General features: G+C 43.2%; 1 protein-coding gene across 1 annotated transcript; it reads left to right on the forward strand.

Moving 5' to 3' along the window:
• Positions 1 to 3,916: 3,916 nt before the first annotated feature.
• On the forward strand, positions 3,917 to 20,492 carry LOC308094497 (uncharacterized protein). Its single transcript, XM_080441201.1, has 14 exons — positions 3,917 to 4,180; positions 8,776 to 8,906; positions 9,665 to 9,820; positions 10,286 to 10,403; positions 11,143 to 11,301; positions 11,824 to 11,939; positions 12,148 to 12,252; positions 13,091 to 13,253; positions 14,140 to 14,321; positions 15,832 to 15,978; positions 16,156 to 16,269; positions 16,677 to 16,784; positions 17,351 to 17,462; positions 17,575 to 20,492. Exons 1-14 carry the CDS (start codon positions 4,126 to 4,128, stop codon positions 19,881 to 19,883), a joined length of 3,975 nt encoding a protein of 1,324 aa, XP_080297327.1. The 5' UTR covers positions 3,917 to 4,125; the 3' UTR covers positions 19,884 to 20,492.
• Positions 20,493 to 20,503: the final 11 nt, after the last annotated feature.

Here is a 20,503-nt window from a genome sequence, read left to right on the forward strand (position 1 = left end):
TGATTGAAGAAGGCGCGCTCGTTTTTACCACCCACCCAGCAATTCTGTAGAAGCAACACTAAAGGGAGCCACAAGCCAGGCTTGTGCACAAACATATATGGCCGCGACCACACACACACAGTCACACACACACACACACACACACACACACACACACACACACACACACACACACACACAGTGATCCATGAAAAGAACTATTCTGTCCCTATCGGTTTACAACTCGAACGGCGCTGTGTCGACTAGCAGGGCATCGGCCGGTCAGCGCGGGCACTCGCGCCTGGAGGCGCGAGGGCGCGCCTCCTCGGCCTCAAGCTCTGCTGAGTCGGCGCGCCTCCGTCATGGACAAGCGTGTGCGTGTGAACGCGTGTTCAGCGTTCCCCTAGCGTAGCTTCCTGGTTGCTATGTGGGGGGGAACAACAAAAGACAGGTCCGCGTCGGCGCATCAAAGCCCCTCCTCTCCGCGTTCTCCTTCTCCTCCTCCTCCTCGCGAGCCTCGCGTAATAAACCCCCGCCTTGCAGCGCCGTATCCTCCTTCTCCTCCTCCTCCTCGCGAGCCTCGCTAATAAACCCTGTCTCGAAAAGCCCCGCCTCGCCCCGAAGCCCTGTGCCTAAAAACGAGCGCTCTGTCTTCAATCACCCTGGTTCTTCATTCACCCTGTGACATATATACCCATGAGCTCCACACGGAGAAAAACTGTATTAACATGTGCTGTACCCACTGAACTAAGGAGGACTACGCCATAAATAGCAGATTTGAAGAGAATATATCCGTTAAACACACACGAATAAAATATAAAAGCCATTGAATTAAATAGATATAGATATAGTGCCACTGAACCACCACCACAAAAATAAACAAACAAACAATTTGTCAATTCAAATGAGCTATTGGCATGAGATAAAATATGTTTAGAGAGAGAGAGAGCGGCCCATTTTCCCGTCTCGTTTTATCAATTAAGACTAATTAAACTAATGTTTAGCTCAGCATCATGCTATCTAACTTTATTTGCTTAATATTTTGCTTAATATAAATGTCACATCTTGTACTGTAAGCAACAGACAGGATCTTTCTCTGTCTTTCTAGGAAAAACAGTGCCTAAGTGTCAAAACATAATACAAAAGTGTAAAGTAAAGTATGTACAGTTTGGAGAGGATACAGTAACTAGTAACTAATATATTCTTGCTGTCTGCTGTGGGCTGTAGGCAGCTGCAGGCAGTAGACCGCTGCTGCCCCTAGTGGCACAGAGTGGAAATAACACATGCCCTGCGTGACACGCATGAGAGGCTAGAAAAAAAACGACAAAGTCAATAGGCACTGACTGTATCTAGTGTAGAAGAAAGGACTCCTGCACACTTGTTTTGGTACACAGACCTTTCTAAATACATAGTTTTGAAAGAATAATACGTTGAAAGAATTGTCCTTATTTGCAGATTACAATGAAAACATCTCTGCCATGCAGCCTGATCTTTAGCATAAGTTATGCACAACAGTAGGCCCAGCCAGGGGCCATCAGGGTCCAGAGACTGTTTCTGGTGATTGACAGGCAGAGTCAGAGCAGAGTCGGTGCATCTGCACCAAGTGTGATTAATAGCTGTCTGCTGACACGAACTGCAGAGGCATGAAATTATCTTTAATTACTCATGGTTCATTACTGTGCTGTCATTGTTTGTGTTTTGTTTTGCTCCGTTAGTCACTGGTGAAGTTGGTTTGCAAATTAGTTTGTAGCTTTCTGTTGAAACTGTATATAATCGCAGAGGGTGCATAGTTTCAAATGTCATGTTTATGAAATAGAATCTTCATAGTTCATATACCAACCAAATTTATTCCAGAGTGAAGTGGCATACATGGAGATTAGCACTTCGCTATGGTTGAAAATGTAAACTCTCACTATAGTTTTGAGTCATAATAATAATAATAATAATTCAAACTTAAAGGAGCATTTCACAGTTGGAAGAAGCTGCAGTCACAAGTCAAGAGTATTAAGATTTGAAATTGGCGCCCTATGCTTTGCACTGTATTACCACAACTACCAGCATGCCTTGCACACCTCCCTTCCAAAGCCACACCTAGTTGGGAGTGAGAACATTTCACTAAGGTGAAAACAGACAGAGATGGGCGAAAATAAAAAAGGTATTTTGATTACAAATACTGGGTCAAAAGATTTATCACAATATAAATACAAAATACTGGTCTGAGAAATGTATTTGAGATACAAATACAAATTTAGTATTTTGAAAATACATTTAATAAAAACTGACGGAATGATTAATCAATTCATAGATTGATTGACAAATATTTAATGAACTGCCTATGTCAGAATTTCTAAGAATAAATTGATGGTACAACCAGAGAGTTCTTTATGGTGGTTGGAGTGGGCAGCCAAAATGTTTACCTCTGTGTGTTAGGGCATTAACGAATAGTGATTTATGGTATTCGAATTATTCGACCCAAAAGTATTCGAATAGTCGATTATTCGGTTTGATTATAAAAAATTATAATTTTTTTTTTTTCAATTACATTGATGACTCGACTCAAGGAATGCGAGTTGATGTCACACCAGAGCTCACAGCTGCGTGTCTGCTCTAGAAAAGCCACTAAAAAAAAAAAAATCAAAAAAAAAAAAAAAAAAAAAAGGTTTTTTTTTTTTTTTTTTTTTTTGAATAGTCGAATAGTGGTTTGATAGTCGAATAGTCGGTTTGATATTCGAATATTCGAATATTCGACTATTCTGTGAATGCCCTACTGTGTGTGAGAACGCAGGCCAGAGTGACCTTGTTATCGTCGAAAGCTAGACAAGAACTATGGCATGAGACAGAAAGCACAATCCTACACAGAGCTGCCTCTACGCCTGTACTTCACAGACACCAGGATACTGACCATGATAATGACACCAGGATACTGACACATGGATACTGACCATGATACTGACATGACACCAGGATACTGACCAGGATACTGACACCAGAATACTTACACCAGGATACTGACTAGGATACTGACTAGGATACTGACTTGGATGCTGACTAGGATGCTGACCAGGATGCTGACCAGGATACTGACACCAGGACCATGATACTGAGGCAGTCTACTCAGAGAGTGGGCGGGGTGTGTGGTCTGGAACCAGACTAACTGACACCATGATACTGAGCAGGATTCTGAGCAGGATGTCCGACCATTTATGGGTTATGCAGCAATGTAGTTATCACAAAAGTAAACTATCTTAAATGCATAAGGACATTTCCACAAGGCTTCATTCACTAGTTCAGGCAAGGTGATAAAGTCTGTCTCAAGACCCGCCCTACTCTGCCTCTCATTTGTGGTTGAATTTGTTCTGAGGGTGGGTCAGACAATCAGAGGCGGTGTAGAAGTGACATCTCGTCATTGTTTTTTAATTTTTTATTCCACAGTATAAACCTGTGTAAATGTTTAAAATGTGTCAATTTGAGAATACCTGACCTTCATGACCTTCATCAGATATCTGATGAAGGTCAGTTGGACCGAAACGATGTACTCGCAATAACAAAACGTTTTTTCCTGAAGACAGTGTGCGGGATCTCCCCTTTTTTATACCTGTATCTTATGTTATCATGTTCTCAAAAATCCACAATATGTGGCATTGACGTAAAAAAGCAAAAGGTAAAAATACAGCACTTTGTTGATCCCTTCATTCATTTTTAACCTTTGTTTAAACTTGTGTTATGTTACTTTTTATGTTATGATGCCATGCTGTGGCAGTACTCAATAAAGAAAAGATGTGTCCCAGTTAAAATTGTCACAACTGTATAGAGCTATGATTGACATCTTCCTTTGAGAAACAGTAGGTGGCATAGTAGAGCTTTTATGTTTTTTACTGACCCCCACGGGCCCACCCCACACTCATATCTTCTCTCTGCCAGCTCACAGAGCAGCAGAAGCCACACTGAGAAGGCGTAACTACTTACACACAGGTTTAACTTAACTTTATTTGTACTTATCAACTCATCAACATCAACAACAACATAGTGTTGGTCTAGTTAGCTGATCGTCATTAGATATCTTGTTAAAGTTTGGAAAGTCTCAGCTGATAGTGACTCTTGAGAGGGACAAACTGACAGACAGAAGGTAGAATAATCCTTTACATCATGGGAGCATCTTCCTCTGGACTGTTGGATGAGGTCAAAGAAAGTCACATCAAAGGTAAATAAAAAAATAAGTTCAACTCTCTTTATTTCAAAGCATGGACTAACATAGGATATTGAGTGTACCTTATTCAACATAACATAGAAAGGCTTTACGTCTCTCTCTCTCTCTCTCTCACACACACATGCACACACACGCACACACGCACAGACACACAGACACAGACACAGACACGCACGCACGCACGCACGCACGCACGCACGCACGCACGCACGCACGCACGCACGCACGCACGCACGCACGCACGCACGCACGCACGCACGCACGCACGCACGCACGCACGCACGCACGCACGCACACACACACACACACACACACACACACACACACACACACACACACAGCTCTATCCCATTTTATTTTATCAGCAGTCATATCCTGTAGCTAATGGCCATGACAATCTAGTATGCAATTACAGCCAATTTAAACTATACACTGTTGAGCTGTGTGTGTGTGTGTGTGTGTGTGTGTGTGTGTGTGTGTGTGTGTGTGTGTGTGTGTGTGTGTGTGTGTGTGTGTGTGTGTGTGTGTGTGTGTGTGTGTGTGTGTGTGTGTGTGTGAGATGAAAGACAGCGGAGCAACCTAAACACTACGTGATGGAAGGACATAAAGTGTAAACAAACATGCAGATTCTCAACAGATAAAGATCGCACACTGAGACTCCACCGTCAAAAACACATCTTCATATAGAAATAGAAATGTTATAGAGTCAATAATTAGATTGTAGCAATATTATTCCTGGTAATCAAAAGTCTTTTGTACACCTGAATAACATCTTTGGGACAGGTACGATGGTGTAGTACGTACACAGATCAAAGAATAAGAAACACCTGCACACTGTCTTCAGTTGTGCAATAAAGACAATACATTTTAATCACAACATTTTGGTCACGGACCTTCTTCAGGCATTGCATTGTAACATAATTATATTATTACTTTTTAGGAACTTATCATGTGGAGAATCCCCAAAGTTGTACACAACAGACATTATATTAGTGGCTACACATTTCCCACAGAAACATTGTTTCACACGCACACACAGCTTGTGTGTGCGTGTGTGTATGTATAGATACAGTTTGTTCTCACTATGCAATGTGTTACTGACTCAGATACATTTCTGCTGAAATGATGTGATGTGTATGTGCTTACATGCATCTGTGTGTGTGTGTGTGTGTGTGTGTGTGTGTGTGTGTGTGTGTGTGTCAGGAAAACCACTAACTTGTCTCTTCCGCTCAACTTCCCCACCCTAGTTCCTGTCACCTCCTGTCCTCTGCATCTTCTCTGATCTCTGAGCTCTCAATAAACACACACACACACGCACACACACACACACACACACACACACACACACACACACACACACACACACACACACACACACACACACACACACACACACACACACACACACACACACACACACACACACACACACACACACACACACACACACACACACACACACACACACCACCATTTCTCTGCTCTTCATTTCTTTTCTTTTTTTTCTTTTCTTTTCTTCTTAATTTAGAGTAGCCAATTTTCTTTTTCTTCTGCTCTTCATTTCTAAAACATATTCCATACACCCATACTATTTTCACACACCCAGCTTTATTAAACAAGAAAGATATATTTATTTAATATGTTCACCCTTGGTTGTTATTATTATTTTGGGGGTTCAAAATTATTGTCACTGTTGTCAGGACTAGAGGTAGCTGTTGCTGTTATTAATTTGAGTTTGCGTTGGTTTACACTGGTAAGTGTTCACTTGAACGAGCAGTCGCGCATGTTGGTGGCTATTAAAAAAAGTATGTAATTAAAAAGAATGTTGCTTGCTAAGACTGTGCAGCATTTATATTTAAACAACACAGCTTTTTAACCGCTTAAACCCTATATACTTTTTGTTCACCAGGGTCCCCCAGGGGTCTATACTTGGTCCCCTCCTTTTTTCCCTCTTTATTCTTTGCCGAAAATAGACGATCCATAAGCTTGTAGATCTACTATTTCCCCTGAATGTTTGCCTATTTTCGCCACATGTTCAGTTGTTCACCTCTTATGACATGTCATGGCCCGAATAGGGATTGCTATGGCTCAAGTGGTCAAAGCAGATTCTTCATTCGAGTTATAATAGGGAATGATGTCCTGGCAGGTCAGTGGTCTAGCTACAGTTGTGAAGTAGACCAGTGGTTCTCAACCTGGGTCGTGAGGATATTGCAAGTGGTCCAGAAAATAATTGGCAAAACACAAAGAATGCACTGTAAAGATAATAGAACATTAACATTAAAAGAAAAGTCTGTATTTTCTCTTTAAAACCTTGAAAAGTGTGTTTTGATTGTGACACTGCTAAATAGGAACTTAAAGTATCAACGTTAATTCCATTGAATTTCGGTTTCCTGTGCAAGTGCTGAACGTTCTACTATTGAGCTAATAGTCTGTTTGCTATGGGGATGAATTTAATCGTGAGTCGTGACAAAATTTGTGTCAGATCCTTGTCTAGGTGAGATATGACCGTTGACACGATCTAAATGTCTCAATAAAAGAGCAGGGAGACAAAATACAACCACCGCAATTATACGTTGTATTGTATTAACATACTCTACCATACAGATTGGACAAAATTACATTTTATTCATAAAAAAGTTACAAAGTGCCGCTTTAAATTAAATATGTATGGTACATCTCTCTCACATAATGTGTTTTGACCCCCTAATAGAACCTGCATACCTAACACAATCTTGAGGTATGAGTATGTAACCAGAGAACTACATTTGTAAGTGTTGTAGGCTATTGGTTGCTAGTTACACTGAACTTGGTGACCTGCTGAAGTCTATGCCTCCAGTGGTCACTGTTTTGCAATTTCCACTGCCATCAGGAACAGAACAGAAACAGAAATCTCACATTGAGATGTCTCATCAGGTGACAGTTTGGTTATTAATTTAACTGGCTCTGGATCAGATTAATCATGAAAATTAAAACAGCAACCACTTGAGTCAAAGATTTTAATAGGTCCACCAATGTTGGTGTAACAATGATTCTAGCTGTCACAGGAGTAAAATAAAAGCTCAAAGATACTGCCACATAGCCTATTAAAAGAATGGGAACAACAGGGAGTTCAAACAATAGAATGCTTATTTAACCTTTAAAGAGAATTAAAAATACATAAAAGTTTTACAAAAAGTGCCTATAACAAAAGGGACCAAAAAGAACAAAAGGAGGGGAAGCAATTGGGCCAACCACACAGTGGGCTGACAAATCCAGCTCTTCTCCGTAAGCTAACAAAACTTAAAAACAGCCTAAACTACCAAAACAAGGAAATCTAGACTACTGAGACATCCCGCCCAGCACTCAACATACTGTATGTTGAGAAAAGCTAAATGTCCGTAATTAAAAGATAAAGACAGGAAAAAACAAAGGGGAGGAAAAATGATCGCCCACATGGAACTGCTGTCTGTTAGTTTGTGTCTCCCCTGCTCTGCAAGCTGATGACTTATTGCCCACAGATTTTCCACTCCTCCTAAACTAGGTAAAAGCAGAGTGATGTAAAGAGAAACTGGTCACAACGGAAGTCCAAAAGGCCGCACATCTGGGCTCTGCCTTGTGAACGTACTTGACATTTGTGAGTTGACATAGAATTTAAGAAAATACAAACAGAGTACAACTCCATGTACCTACTTGACTAATTTAGTGGTAATGATATAAAAGGCCATATTTGATGGTGAAATTGTTCCTTAACAGCACGAAATCTACTGAAAATGATATGGCTGTGATATTGCCACTTAAAGAAAAGTGACGGTAATGTGTAAGTTTACAGTTTTTTTTCTTCAGTTTAGACAAAGTGCAACAAGACTTCCAAGCAGTATGTCCTCACTATCTGTAATAGCACTGAGTGATGGCAACACTTGTGATTTCCAGTGGTGTAAAGTAACTAAGTACAATTTTGAGGTATTTTTTACTTTACTGGAGTATTTCTAAGTACTTTTACTTCTACGCCACTACATCTCAGAGGAAAATATTGTACTTTTACTCCACTACAATTATATAAAAACTTTAGTTGTAGATTTCGATTATTATTACAAAACACACTAACCACTTCAGCCGTATATATATTTCGGCCATTTGAAAATAGCCGATCTACAAGCTCACAATGTGAGCTTGATCGGCTATTTAAAAGAAAAATAACTTGTGAAATGGGCAAAATTAGTACTTTTACTTTTGGTACTTTGAGTATATTTTGATGCAGATACTTTTGTACTTTTATGAGGTTTGAAAGAGGGTTTGGACTTGACAGGATGGACACACAAGGTGGAATGGACTATTATTTCAAAACAGTATACTAGTATCCACAGGTTACAATTATACATTCATAGTTTTAATAGAACACTTCAGTTCAGCCAAACCAAAAGCTTATTTTTATATCTTGCAGTGACAGACAAAGTTACTTAAGATGCAATGGACAGAAACAGGATGGCCACGTCATCTCCTTTCTCGGTATTGTGGTCTGACAGAGGATAAAAATATAATGTTCCCTGTGTGTGTGTGTGTGTGTGTGTGTGTGTGTGTGTGTGTGTGTGTGTGTGTGTGTGTGTGTTCAGAACTTGCAGACTCCATACTCAAGAAGTTCAGCGTGTTTTACCAACAGCAGTATTCTACAGCCCACCTGCAGCATCTACACCAGGAAGTGGAACCTAAGAAAGAGGGGAGGGGCCAACTGCTGAAGCAAAGGGTAAGAACATAGACATATAAAGGTAGACGCCTCCTCCGGCTCTGAAGCGGCGTATCTCGAGCACGCTTCCGCTTCCGCAGGGCTAGCGGGAAACTTCCGCGTACGTCACAGAAGGGGGCGTTCGGTAGGCCAATCGGAGGCAGGTGGGGGCAGGACAACTAGATTCTGACAAGTCCTGGAAAAGACACGCTGTGATTGGCCAGTAGTCACTTTGAGTGGCAGCTTCCCCTGCGGTAGAGCCTTGTATTCGATACAGGTCGCTCCAATGAACTGCAGACTTCAATGAGGTATCTAGGTTTCTATATCTATGGGTAAGAAGTCAGAAGAACCATAGATATAGAAACCTAGATACGCATCACTCCAATGAACACCACATTTATGACATATATCTATGGTAGGAACTCCCCTGTCTGTCACTCATCCCATGTTCACACTATGGCTGTATCCTAAAAGCTAGTTTAACGTTTTAATTCATTCTAACAAGCATTGGTTGCAAAATGTGACACATTTCAAGAAAGAAAAAAAGTACTTTTACTTTGGTACTTCAAGTATATTTTGATGCCAATACTTTTGTAAACTTTTGAATACAGGCCTTTACTTCTAACATAGTATTTTTCTATTGTGAAATCTGAGACCTTCCACCACTGCATGTTCTTATATATGTGTTAATGTGTGTGTGTGTGTGTGTGTGTGTGTGTGTGTGTGTGTGTGTGTGTGTGTGTGTGTGTGTGTGTGTGTGTGTGTGTGTGTGTGTTCAGCCTCGTGCTGCTGCCCAGGGGGTGTTGTATCAGGGGAGTGCCCAGTTCTCCTGCTGGGAGGAACAGGGGAGAAAGTGGGATGAGGGACGGAAGAGTAAAGAGAGGTACACTGTACTGAGAGGAGACTATCGACTGGAGATATATGACAGCATGGAGGTAACACACACTTGCACGTTGGTTCTCAAACTTTTTCATTTAAAAGACCCCCCTCTTTCAAACGATTTTTATCTCTGGGACCCCAATCTTTACACAGTAAAATCCTCGGTGTTGAATTCCAAGAGTGTGCAAATGGAACCAACTGGATCCTTTTCCATTTGGTTCCCCAGCCAAATGGGGATTGGGAAATAGTGTAATTAAACTATACATTTCATTTGAAATAACTGCAGAACAAAACAAACATTTGTGAGTGACTATTCAAACAACATGTTTCAATATCAAACTTTTAATCTATTTCTCATGTACAATTGTGTTATTAGACCGTTATTTCATGGTCCCGAGAACAGAATAATTTGACATGGGGGTTCATGGCCTAACGGGAGTTAATTTGTGGTACAGGACATGAAAAAGAGGTTTGGCTGGTGAGTCTGTGTGTGACTGAGGCTTCTGTGCGTCTCCCTGCAGGCTTTTAGCACGGGCGGTGCATCCAGCCGGTGCATCCATCCAGCAGGTGGCACTCTTCTCACCACAGAGGAGAAATACAGAGCCCTACTGGACCAGAGCTGTTCTGGAATTCTCAATGGTTATAGGTCACATCATTCTCCTTGTGTCATTGTTATTATTATAGTATTAGTAGCATGAGGGATGACCCCTTTTTACAACACCTTGGTCGTTGCCCTGCTCGCACCCAAGCTGGGAAAAGTAAACTGTTGTTGGTTGACTAGAGTTCAAGCCATTTACTCATCTGATATTGCCAATATAAGAGCATCTGCCAAATGGCTAGATTGTAAATTGCTAATCTAGAACAGTGTAGTACTGTACTGAGTAGCCTAGCTTCAGACAGAACAGTGGTCCATCACAAAAGACCCAAAGAATGAGAAGGAGGAAGTCATTACCTTATCCTCTCATGAAGCACCCATCTTCTGGGAACCACAATGACCAAACAGCAAGAATCACCATGGGTCAGGAATTATTCTGTGGCCACAGGGATGCTTTGAACTGTGATCTTGTTTCATCTGTCCATTCTAGGAGACATTAAGCTTGAATCTACATTATATAAAGACCAATTTATACTTGACTGCATGACGGTGTCACGCACCGAAAGTAGCTGACCTACAAGCTCCCAACGTGGCGCTTGTGTGTGTGTGTGTGTGTGTGTGTGTGTGTGTGTGTGTGTGTGTGTGTGTGTGTGTGTGTGTGTGTGTGTGTGTGTGTGTGTGTGTGTGTGTGTGTGTGTGTGTGTGTGTGTGTGTGTGTGTGTGTGTGTGTGTGTGCGCGGCTGCACGCGCATGTGTGTGATGTTGCGTGCACCGTGTGTCCAGGCAGTAAAGAGGACTCTTCAGTAGTGCCTGCACCAGGTGGGTTTCCGGTCTACTTGTACCTGCCATACACAAGTCACAGCCACTTCTTGTTCATAAAGGAGGAGCAACGACAGCACTTCCTGTCCATACTCAAGACCTGCATCCGTCACCAGAACCTTGGTACGACAAACATACACACACACACACACACACGCACGCACGCACGCACGCACGCATACATAGATACAACCTATCAGTTGAGTGGCTGTTAGCTTTGTGTTCTTTGTGTCAGCTGTGGCTATGGCAAGAACTATTAATATCATTTCCTGTTAGCTTTTGGCTTCCGTTGTGGTTAGATATAAGGAAACAGCATAGCAAAGTTACTGATGGACAAATACACACAAACGCATGCAATACAATTAGACCATTGAGTTGCGTAGAGAGCCCCTACGACTTTATTTCCGTTTCTCAAACCTGCGCAACTCCTATCTGAGCAATGAAGGTCCACCTCCTTTCTCATCATTCTCTCTTCCTTCATCTTCGTTTTAAAAAATTGTTCTTCTAGAAACTTTGTATTATCAACCCATCTGCCCATCTCACGGACAGATCTATAGATCTTTTAGCTGTTAATCGTGACCTAGCCAATCATGTCTAGCCTATTAAAACAATTAGGTATAACAATCCCCCTCTGTCCCATTCTAGACCCCTGGAGTGATTCATTTTATGAGAGCCAGGCATTCCTCCGAGCCCTCAAACTCTATCGACAGGACAAAGGATGCTATGAATCATGGGAAATGCTGCTGGGCACTGACGAACAGGTCAACACATACAATGAATAATAGACAGAGCCACACACAGAGACTAGTTACTGTACTTATATATATGTGTGTGTGTGTGTGTGTGTGTGTGTGTGTGTGTGTGTGTGTGTGTGTGTGTGTGTGTGTGTGTGTGTGTGTGTGTGTGTGTGTGTGTGTGTGTGTGTGTGTGTGTGTGTGTGTGTGTGTGTGTGTGTGTGTGTGTGTGTAGGTGCTGGCCTGCCAAGTGATGGAAGAAGTGCTTCCATGGTTACAAAATGAGCTTGAATCTAAATTGAAGGGGAAGAGGAGTGAGAGAAGACGACAATGGATGGCTGTGAGTCCCTGACCTGGACCACAGGGGTCTGGAGTACACAGGGCTGTTCACTCTGAGCTCTATAACTATACCCATAACTATAAAATATTGTTTTAAAAATCATTATTATTATTATTATTTTTTTAATAATTTTTATCCCGCGATTTTGTAACCCTTATTTTTTCACCCGGTGCCAATTTCTAAGTGATCCTGGGCGCTACACTCCCCTCACCAGCCTAGGGAGGTCAGGGCCTCCTTCAATGCATGAGAGCCAACTGACCTTCTTGTCACCTGACGGGGGAGTTTCCCTGGTTGGACGTAGCGCGTGGAAGGAACACGTTATTCCAACCAGTTCCCTTCTCCTCCATCAGGCGCCCCGGCTGTCATGGGGGAGGCGGTATAGCGACCAGGATTACTACATATTTTTGTGAGGGTATTAACTACACTGAGAGACACGGGGAGAACATGCAAACTCCACACAGAGTAGGCCCTTTCGCTGATGACGCGGAGGAGAAGACACGCCCCAAGCGCCCACAGCGTCCCCGGCGCTGTGGGTGCTAGTCAAGTGGATGGCAAAGTCCACACCATAACTATAACAAATACAACTGTGAACATTATAGTTATAGTTATTGTTAGTGCTCAGTTTGAACAGCCCTTAAGGCTTAATTCATAATGTTGTATCGGTCAATATTGGCCTATAGTCTTGCATGGCCAGACTCTCCACAGCTACCGCCTACTCTCTGCCTATTCTCAAGTGGAGACTTTTCATAACATGTGGTAATTGCGTGTGTGTGTGTGTGTGTGTGTGTGTGTGTGTGTGTGTGTGTGTGTGTGTGTGTGTGTGTGTGTGTGTGTGTAGACCGTGCAGGCGACCTACAATCTGGCTTTGGAGCAGCTGAGCGGTGGGCTGGAGGTCCTGAAAGGGACGTGCCGTCAGACAGCAGTAGAAAGTCAGGCTCTGATCAGATCCAACCTAGACCAAATAATGGCTTCTCACCACTTCCTGGAAGACAAAATCAGAGGTAGAACTCTTGAACTTTGACCTTCAATGTGTAGTCATGGCCCAGTTCCAATGTCTCCCCTAAACCCTCAAGCCTTGAACCCTTACAGACTTAAGTGACGTAACGTGGTAAGTGCTTGAGAGTGAGAGAAAAATGAAATACAAATAGAAAATGAAAAATATGTTTTTAAGAAATAGTATAAAAAGGAATGGGACCTGCATTTTGAAGATGAGTCCTTCATTCATGACACTTTCCATAACTTGAAATTATGTTTATTATAACTATTATAATTATTATATTATTATATTATGTTATTCTGTTTATTTTAATTTGTGTTTAGATTATGGTTTGTATATTATTCATTTTACCATTTTAATTGCTAATTTCTTGTCTCATGTCCCTCGTTTTTATTAAATATGTCTCCTCCATTCCGTCTCTCTTTGAGAATGGTGAGAAAGCACTGCTGTTTGTTGACATTTGACACATTTGGAGGATTCCCTTGGTATCCCCGTATTTAAAGTTTTAACGCTATGAACTGTGGGTAATTCTCTTAGGCAAAATCTGCATTGATGCTGACTTACGGAAATGGTGCATGAAGGGCTCTGCCAGAGCCCTCAGTGACTTAAAAATGTCACAATGGGACAGCCCTCACAGACTTCACGTGAACGCACGTCGAAGTCAGTGAGTCGAGTCTGTAAGGGGGGACATTGGAACTGGGCCATTACTGTATATTGACCTAGTATCTCTTCAGCTTCCTGGAGGACTAGTTGAACAAGTTAGCAGAAAATCATTTGGGCATTTCAATGGGTAATAGCTGCCTCTAGTGGATGGGAGTCTTTGGTGATTGTGTGTGCGTGCAGCGTGTGTGTTAATTACCTCTCCTCCCCATGTGAATGTGTGCATCCAGCCTTTATCTGTGGTCCAGCGGAGAAACTACACAGTGAGATGATAGCTCCATATCTCTCCTCCATCCTGGAGGTGCTGAGCGAGTGTGTGAGTGGAGGCATCCAGGGGATCCGGCACACTCTCCAAGCACAGATGGACGCAGCCCTCATACACTCAAACACAGGGGCGGAGGAGCTTCAGAAGGTGAGAGACAGTGGTGTGCGTGTGTGTGTGTGTGTGTCTGACTGCAGTGGGTGGGTGGGAAAATATATGATTCAATATTTCAATTGTTTTTGTCTCCGCCGGAGGCGGAGAGTATGTTTTCGCTTCGTCCCGCCGTGTGTTCACCTCCCCCCTAGCCAAGCTAACATTGGTCAAACTTCACGTGACACGTGACAATATGTTGTCACCAAGCGAGACGCATGACGAAATAAAATCCTATAAATAGGTGTGTCACTTCAAAAAGCCATTTATATTTGAAGTGAGGTAAGACAGGATCAATCAGTCTTGATTGGAACAGTACCTTCCAGTACAAATCACCCGTCCGTGCGTGTGTGTGTCCCTCTGAGAACACCTAACATTGGTCAAGCAAAGGCGCAGAAGGCCAAAGCTAAGAAAGCATACTCATCTACAACAGTAACACAGAAGAGGACTATAGAGTTGAATTGATCCCACAACAAGGCCGAAGTCTTAATACTGTAACAATTGGCCACCTTGATCAAATACATTATGTAGCACTAGAGAAAACTGACATAGATCAAACACACCAATCAACTGCTGAAACTGTTCAAGACAATGAAGATGAAGAAGACAGACAAGCATTTGAACAAACCAGTCAATTACGAGGACTCCCATATGACACATTGCTTCAAGAAGATTTTTTTTTAGATGCAGACACTACATATTCAGTCGCCCCTGCAGAACACCAAAAACCACGCGCATTCTACCAAGACGACCCGTTCTACCAAGACGACCCGTGCTATTAAAATAGCACGGGTCTGCTGGCGGAGACTTGTGCTCCGAGGAGCACATTTTCTAGTTAGTTATTATTTTATTCATTTGTTATTAGTTTGCTAAACTATTAAGGAATATGATAATATTAGCACTAATATTATTTTGTACGTATTCTCGCGTAGCCAGACAACTATTCCACAATGTCCGATGCTATAGTCTGGAACTACACATCCCGAAAGCCGACAGCGGAAGCTTCAAGCTGTCATCTGTTCGTCATTTCCGTTCACAAAGATATATTTAAAAAGATATTGTAATATTGTAATAATAAATATTATATATATATCTCCAATAAGCAGCAAGCTATATGCTTTTTATATGCTTTGATTTATTTTAGGACAAATTTGCGCGGCTGAAAAGCCAAAACGGAAGCGAGGAGGAGGCGTCAAATCCGCCTTATCCTCTGATCATTTTCAGAGTTTCCGTGTTCCAGACTGTATGACAGAAACATCTGAAAAATGTGGGAGGCAACAGTCCAGCTCGCGAGACTAGTACTTGACTTTATTTTAGTCAACCATAATGACCTCTGTGTGTGTGTGTGTGTGTGTGTGTGTGTGTGTGTGTGTGTGTGTGTGTGTGTGTGTGTGTGTGTGTGTGTGTGTGTGTGTGTGTGTGTGTGTGTGTGTGTGTGTGTGTGTGTGTGTGTGTGTGTGTGTGTGCGTGTGTGTGTGTGTGTGTGTGTGTGTGTGTGTGTGTTTCGCAGGCCCTGTCCACCCTGCACTCCACCAGCCTAAAGCCCAGCTTCAACATGGTGGAGAATCTGACAGAAAAGCTACGACATCTTAAACAACGTTTCAAATTCACCAACTCTCAGCGTGTGGTCCAGTCTGCACATATGGAGATGGAGCAGGTACATCATGTGCTGGTTGCTAACACAACACACATAGAGTACTACTGAATGAACCAGGATCATATATTGACTAGAGGTCAATATCAGTCTTAATAATGATCCAGTTAAATGAATACACATTTCTCTGTTTGGGACATGAGGGGGAAGCAGACAAAGTATTTGTGTTGTTTATTCCAGTTGCTGGACAGTGCTCTCTACACCTTAGAGCTGTTTCTTCAGTCAGCAGCAGTCAAATGTCAGCCATCCCAGATGACGATTGCCATGGATAAAATAAAACAAAGAGTCCTCAAGGTACCATTCTGAATCCACTCTCAATAGATCAGTTAGAATATTGATTTTTACGGCGTGGCTCTGCAGGAGGCTAGTCTAGCTGTCTTTGTGTTTTTCCTGAGCTAATCTCAGAAACTACTGGACTGATCTGTGCCAAATGTCCTGTGATTGTTGGTGAACTAGCTGTTTGGTGAACACATCGCAAATCGCGTTATGTCTGAAAGGGCTACTACACCCACCCCACTGCTAGTAGCGGAATTAGAAGAAACAAAGTAATGCTAAAGTAATGCTATTTAAGAACAATAAAATACAAATGAAACAAGCATAAGCCATGAGTAATAAAAAAGCAAACAAACACTACTGTAGCTCAAGCAGGAACACTAGTTTTGCATCACACAAGTGTAAACTGATGTTTTTTCTGTGAGCAGCAGTTGGACCATGACTGCAGAGTCGTTCAGAGGAGACTGTACCAGGAATCTCTATTGGACATCACCCTGCCAGCTATAACCAGAGACATGAATGACACATGGAAACCTGTACGTCTCACACTACTACTTGTCTCTTTACGTCACAAATCTAAATTCAGAAATGTATGGTAATGCTGCAAAGGTGTAAATGTTGAATTTTATCACCTGTCAAACAGGTGGTAGATGCAAACAGATCCTATTGGCTTTGTATTCTCTGTGAATGCTGCAAGCCACTTTTAAATGCTGCTCACCAAGTTGGCTGATCCACCAGGACATGCAGTGCCTTGTTTTGTGCAGACATTTAAGCAGTTTCATGTGGAGGGCAGTGTAAACATCTTCCTGCTGCTGTTCTGTGAACAGGCCTTTGGAGAGAGCATTCTGTCTGTTTAGAAGTTGGTTCGTTTCTCATTAAAGACGTGACCACAAGCTCCTTCAATTACTTAGGATTGACGTGTGTTTAAATGATTACCTTTCAGTTTTTTATCCCCCTTTTTTAAACACACCTGGCTCATATTCTAATCCAGAATCCGCTACGGAGACAACTGTCACTAGGCATTATAGTCTACTGTATGTAAAAACACTAAATGAGATGTTAGCTGAACTCTGTATAAGAATGTCTGTCTCTGTGTGTCCAGGAGGTCCAGCGGTTTGAAGAATATATTTTCTCGGACTACAGCAGCGTCATCCTGGTTCAAAATGTCTATGATGATATACTGAGAGACATCCTTACAAAGGAGATAGACAAAGGTAAATACATCTATCTAGCTATCCATCACATATTTGTTCACAGTATATTCAGTATATTATTTAGTATAACTTCAATCTAAATGTTGTTATTCTTCCCCTTCTCTCTCTTCAGCGATCCAGGAGTATACCAATCAGAAAAGCAACCATCTCCTATTGGACAGTTCAGAGCTGGCCATCAGTCAGTACAGCCTTCTTGGAAACACACCTCCTCGCTCTGCGCCAAACAGCCCAGGCAATCGTGTTCGAGCTTCCCTTCCACTGGTAGCCAGTCGAGATGGGATATCTCTTCCCCTGGTGGGAAATGGAGGTCAGCAGATCATGGCTGAAGTTGAATGCTCTCAGAATGACCCTAAGCCTTGTTCAGACCCTAGTCCACTGATATCATCTCCCGTCATTGTTGTGACACAACAGTCTAACGATTCCATTGCAACAACCACTTCTCTCTTGGTGGTACCTGACGGAGAAACTGAATTTGGAACCAAGACGCCAACAAACACAGCAGAAGCTGACATCCCTGTCACCGCTATTACACATGTTTCTGTCACACCAGAAGTAGTCCCTACAGTTTCTGTACCTGCCACTCCTGTCCTGGACTCTAAAAGTCTCAGCTGTGCAGGTATCTTTCCTAGTTCTTCATCCACTCCTTTACCCGCCCCACCTTCCACAGTAGCCCCATCTGAGTTGGATTCAGGTGACCCTCCGTCTACCTTGCCACAGGTCATCTCAACAGAACCTGAACAGCTTGTGTCACCTGCTACTGGTACGGATGCTGAGCCACCCGTCTCATATGTTACACCCCCAGCTGTCTCACTCTCAGGAGATTCTACGCCTGGCGCTTCATCTGCTGCAAAACCTGCTTCTGATGATGATAAGCCCTCTCCTCCACTTCCCACCTCCTCTCCTCCCCTTGAAAACTCCTCTCCTCCACTTCCCACCTCCTCTCCTCCCCCTGAAAACTCCTCTCCTCCACTTCCCACCTCCTCTCCTCCCCCTGAAAACTCCTCTCCTCCACTTCCCACCTCCTCTCCTTCACTTGAAAACTCCTTTCCTACACTTCCCACCTCCTCTCCTTCACTTGAAAACTCCTTTCCTACACTTCCCACCTCCTCTCCTCCACTTGAAAACTCCTCTCCTACACCTCCTGCCTCACCTTTTGTCAGCCCTCCTCCTCCTCCACCTCCTACCTCCCCTCCCACCTCCTCAGTTACACCTCCCACCTCCTCACCTCTACCTTCCGCTTCCTCTCCTTCACCTCTCTCCCCCTCTCCTCTGCCTCCCACCTCCTCTCCCTCACCCACTCTTCCGACCTCCCCTCCCACCTCCTCAGTTACACCTCCCACCTCCTCACCTCTACCTTCCGCTTCCTCTCCTCCACCCCTCTCCCCCTCTCCTCTGCCTCCCACCTCCTCTGCCTCTCCCTCAGCCCCTCCACCTGCTACCTCCTCGGTTCCACCTCCCGCCTCCTCACCTCTACCTTCCCCTTCTGCAACTCCCACCTCCTCTTCTGCTGTTTCTACAGCCTCCCCTCCACTTCCTGCCTTGTCCTCTCCTCCTGCTTCTCCCTCACTCTCCACCTCCTCTGCTCCTCCTCCTGCCACCTGTCCTCTACCTTCCACCTCCTCTTCTCCTCTCTGTCCCCCCCCTTCTCCACCTCCCACCTCCTCTCTCCCACCTCTTGCCGCCTCCTCCTCCCCCACCTGTTCTCATCCAGCCACCTTGCTGTCATCACAGCTGGACTCAGAGACTCCTCCCCCTCATACAGATGGTCCATTGAGAGCCAGCCTGGAGCTGCTGTGTGCTGCAGTTGGCTATGATTCTATGGTGCCCCCTAGAGGACAAAGAGTATTACAGCAGGCCACTGACAGAGCTGTCTACCTGAGCAGAGGTGGGCAGCGGAGCATGGAGGTGGAGAGAGTGAAAGAAGACAGAGAAGGAGCACAAGAGATAAAAGAGGAGGTGGAGAACGACCAAGAGGGGACGGAGGGGAAAGAGAACGTGAAAGAAGAAGCTGAGAAAAAGACAGGAGAAGGGAGAAAGGAAGAACAGGAGGAAAAGGAATGTATAGGAGAAGTGGGAAGCTTTGGTGCGGCCTGTTCAACGAGCAGCCTCGACGACCAAGTCAGCAGTTCCTCTGTATCACCAGCTGAGGACTCCACTGCCTCTACTCACACCCCAGACCAGAGAGAAGGGAACATAGTGGTGGATGAAGAGAACAGAGATCATAATGAGACGGGTAAAGTGAAGGGGGACCTTAAAGAGAACGCTGGAAAGCCAGGGGTGGAGGAAGTGGGCTCCCAGAACCTTCAGCCAGATAGTGTCGCTGCGCTGGGCAGTCTGTCTGTCATCAGAGAACTTGTGACTGAGGTCATTGAGGTGGAGACAGTTATCAACCCCGATCCCCAAGGCAAACGTACAGCCTGACAACATGTCACTATGACAAGAGAATTGGACATGTTACCATTGCCAATGCAATGACAAAATTGTTGCTGTCGGGCAGAAACCCTGACGGCACATTAAGGTATCCAATCTGACAGTAGTGCTCTACGATATAGATTTACAACAGCTAAAACAACAGTTAAAATGGCAACCAGAGATCAAAGCCTGATTTGTACTCAGTTCCGCACCAGTGTTGCGAGTGAAAATAGCAGATCTACAAGCTCACAATGTGTCAAATCGCGACTAAGTATAAATCACGCTAAATACAAATTGTAGAAAGTTGTGGAGGACATCCCCATAGAACTGGGCTCAGTAGAATTCTGCTAATAACAGCCATTAGCCTTTGAAACAGTCTACTAATATCACAGTTAGATTTTAATTGATTTCTGTATTTTTGAATAGAGCAGAGTTTTAATTTTTTGATCCTTTTGTACTCAACTGCCTTTTTCCTGATGACATCAACCAAAATATTTTTCTGGATCAAATGAGTCATTAAACTTTGCTAATATCCTGCTTCATATTCTAACCTTATAAAAAGGTAAATGTAAACAGTTATTAAAAGACAATTATTAAAAAGACAATTATTGAAAATTATGTGTGTAATG

Source organism: Gymnoscopelus braueri, assembly GCF_963280865.1.
Source record: "Gymnoscopelus braueri genome assembly, chromosome: 10".
NCBI classification, from domain to species: domain Eukaryota; kingdom Metazoa; phylum Chordata; class Actinopteri; order Myctophiformes; family Myctophidae; genus Gymnoscopelus; species Gymnoscopelus braueri.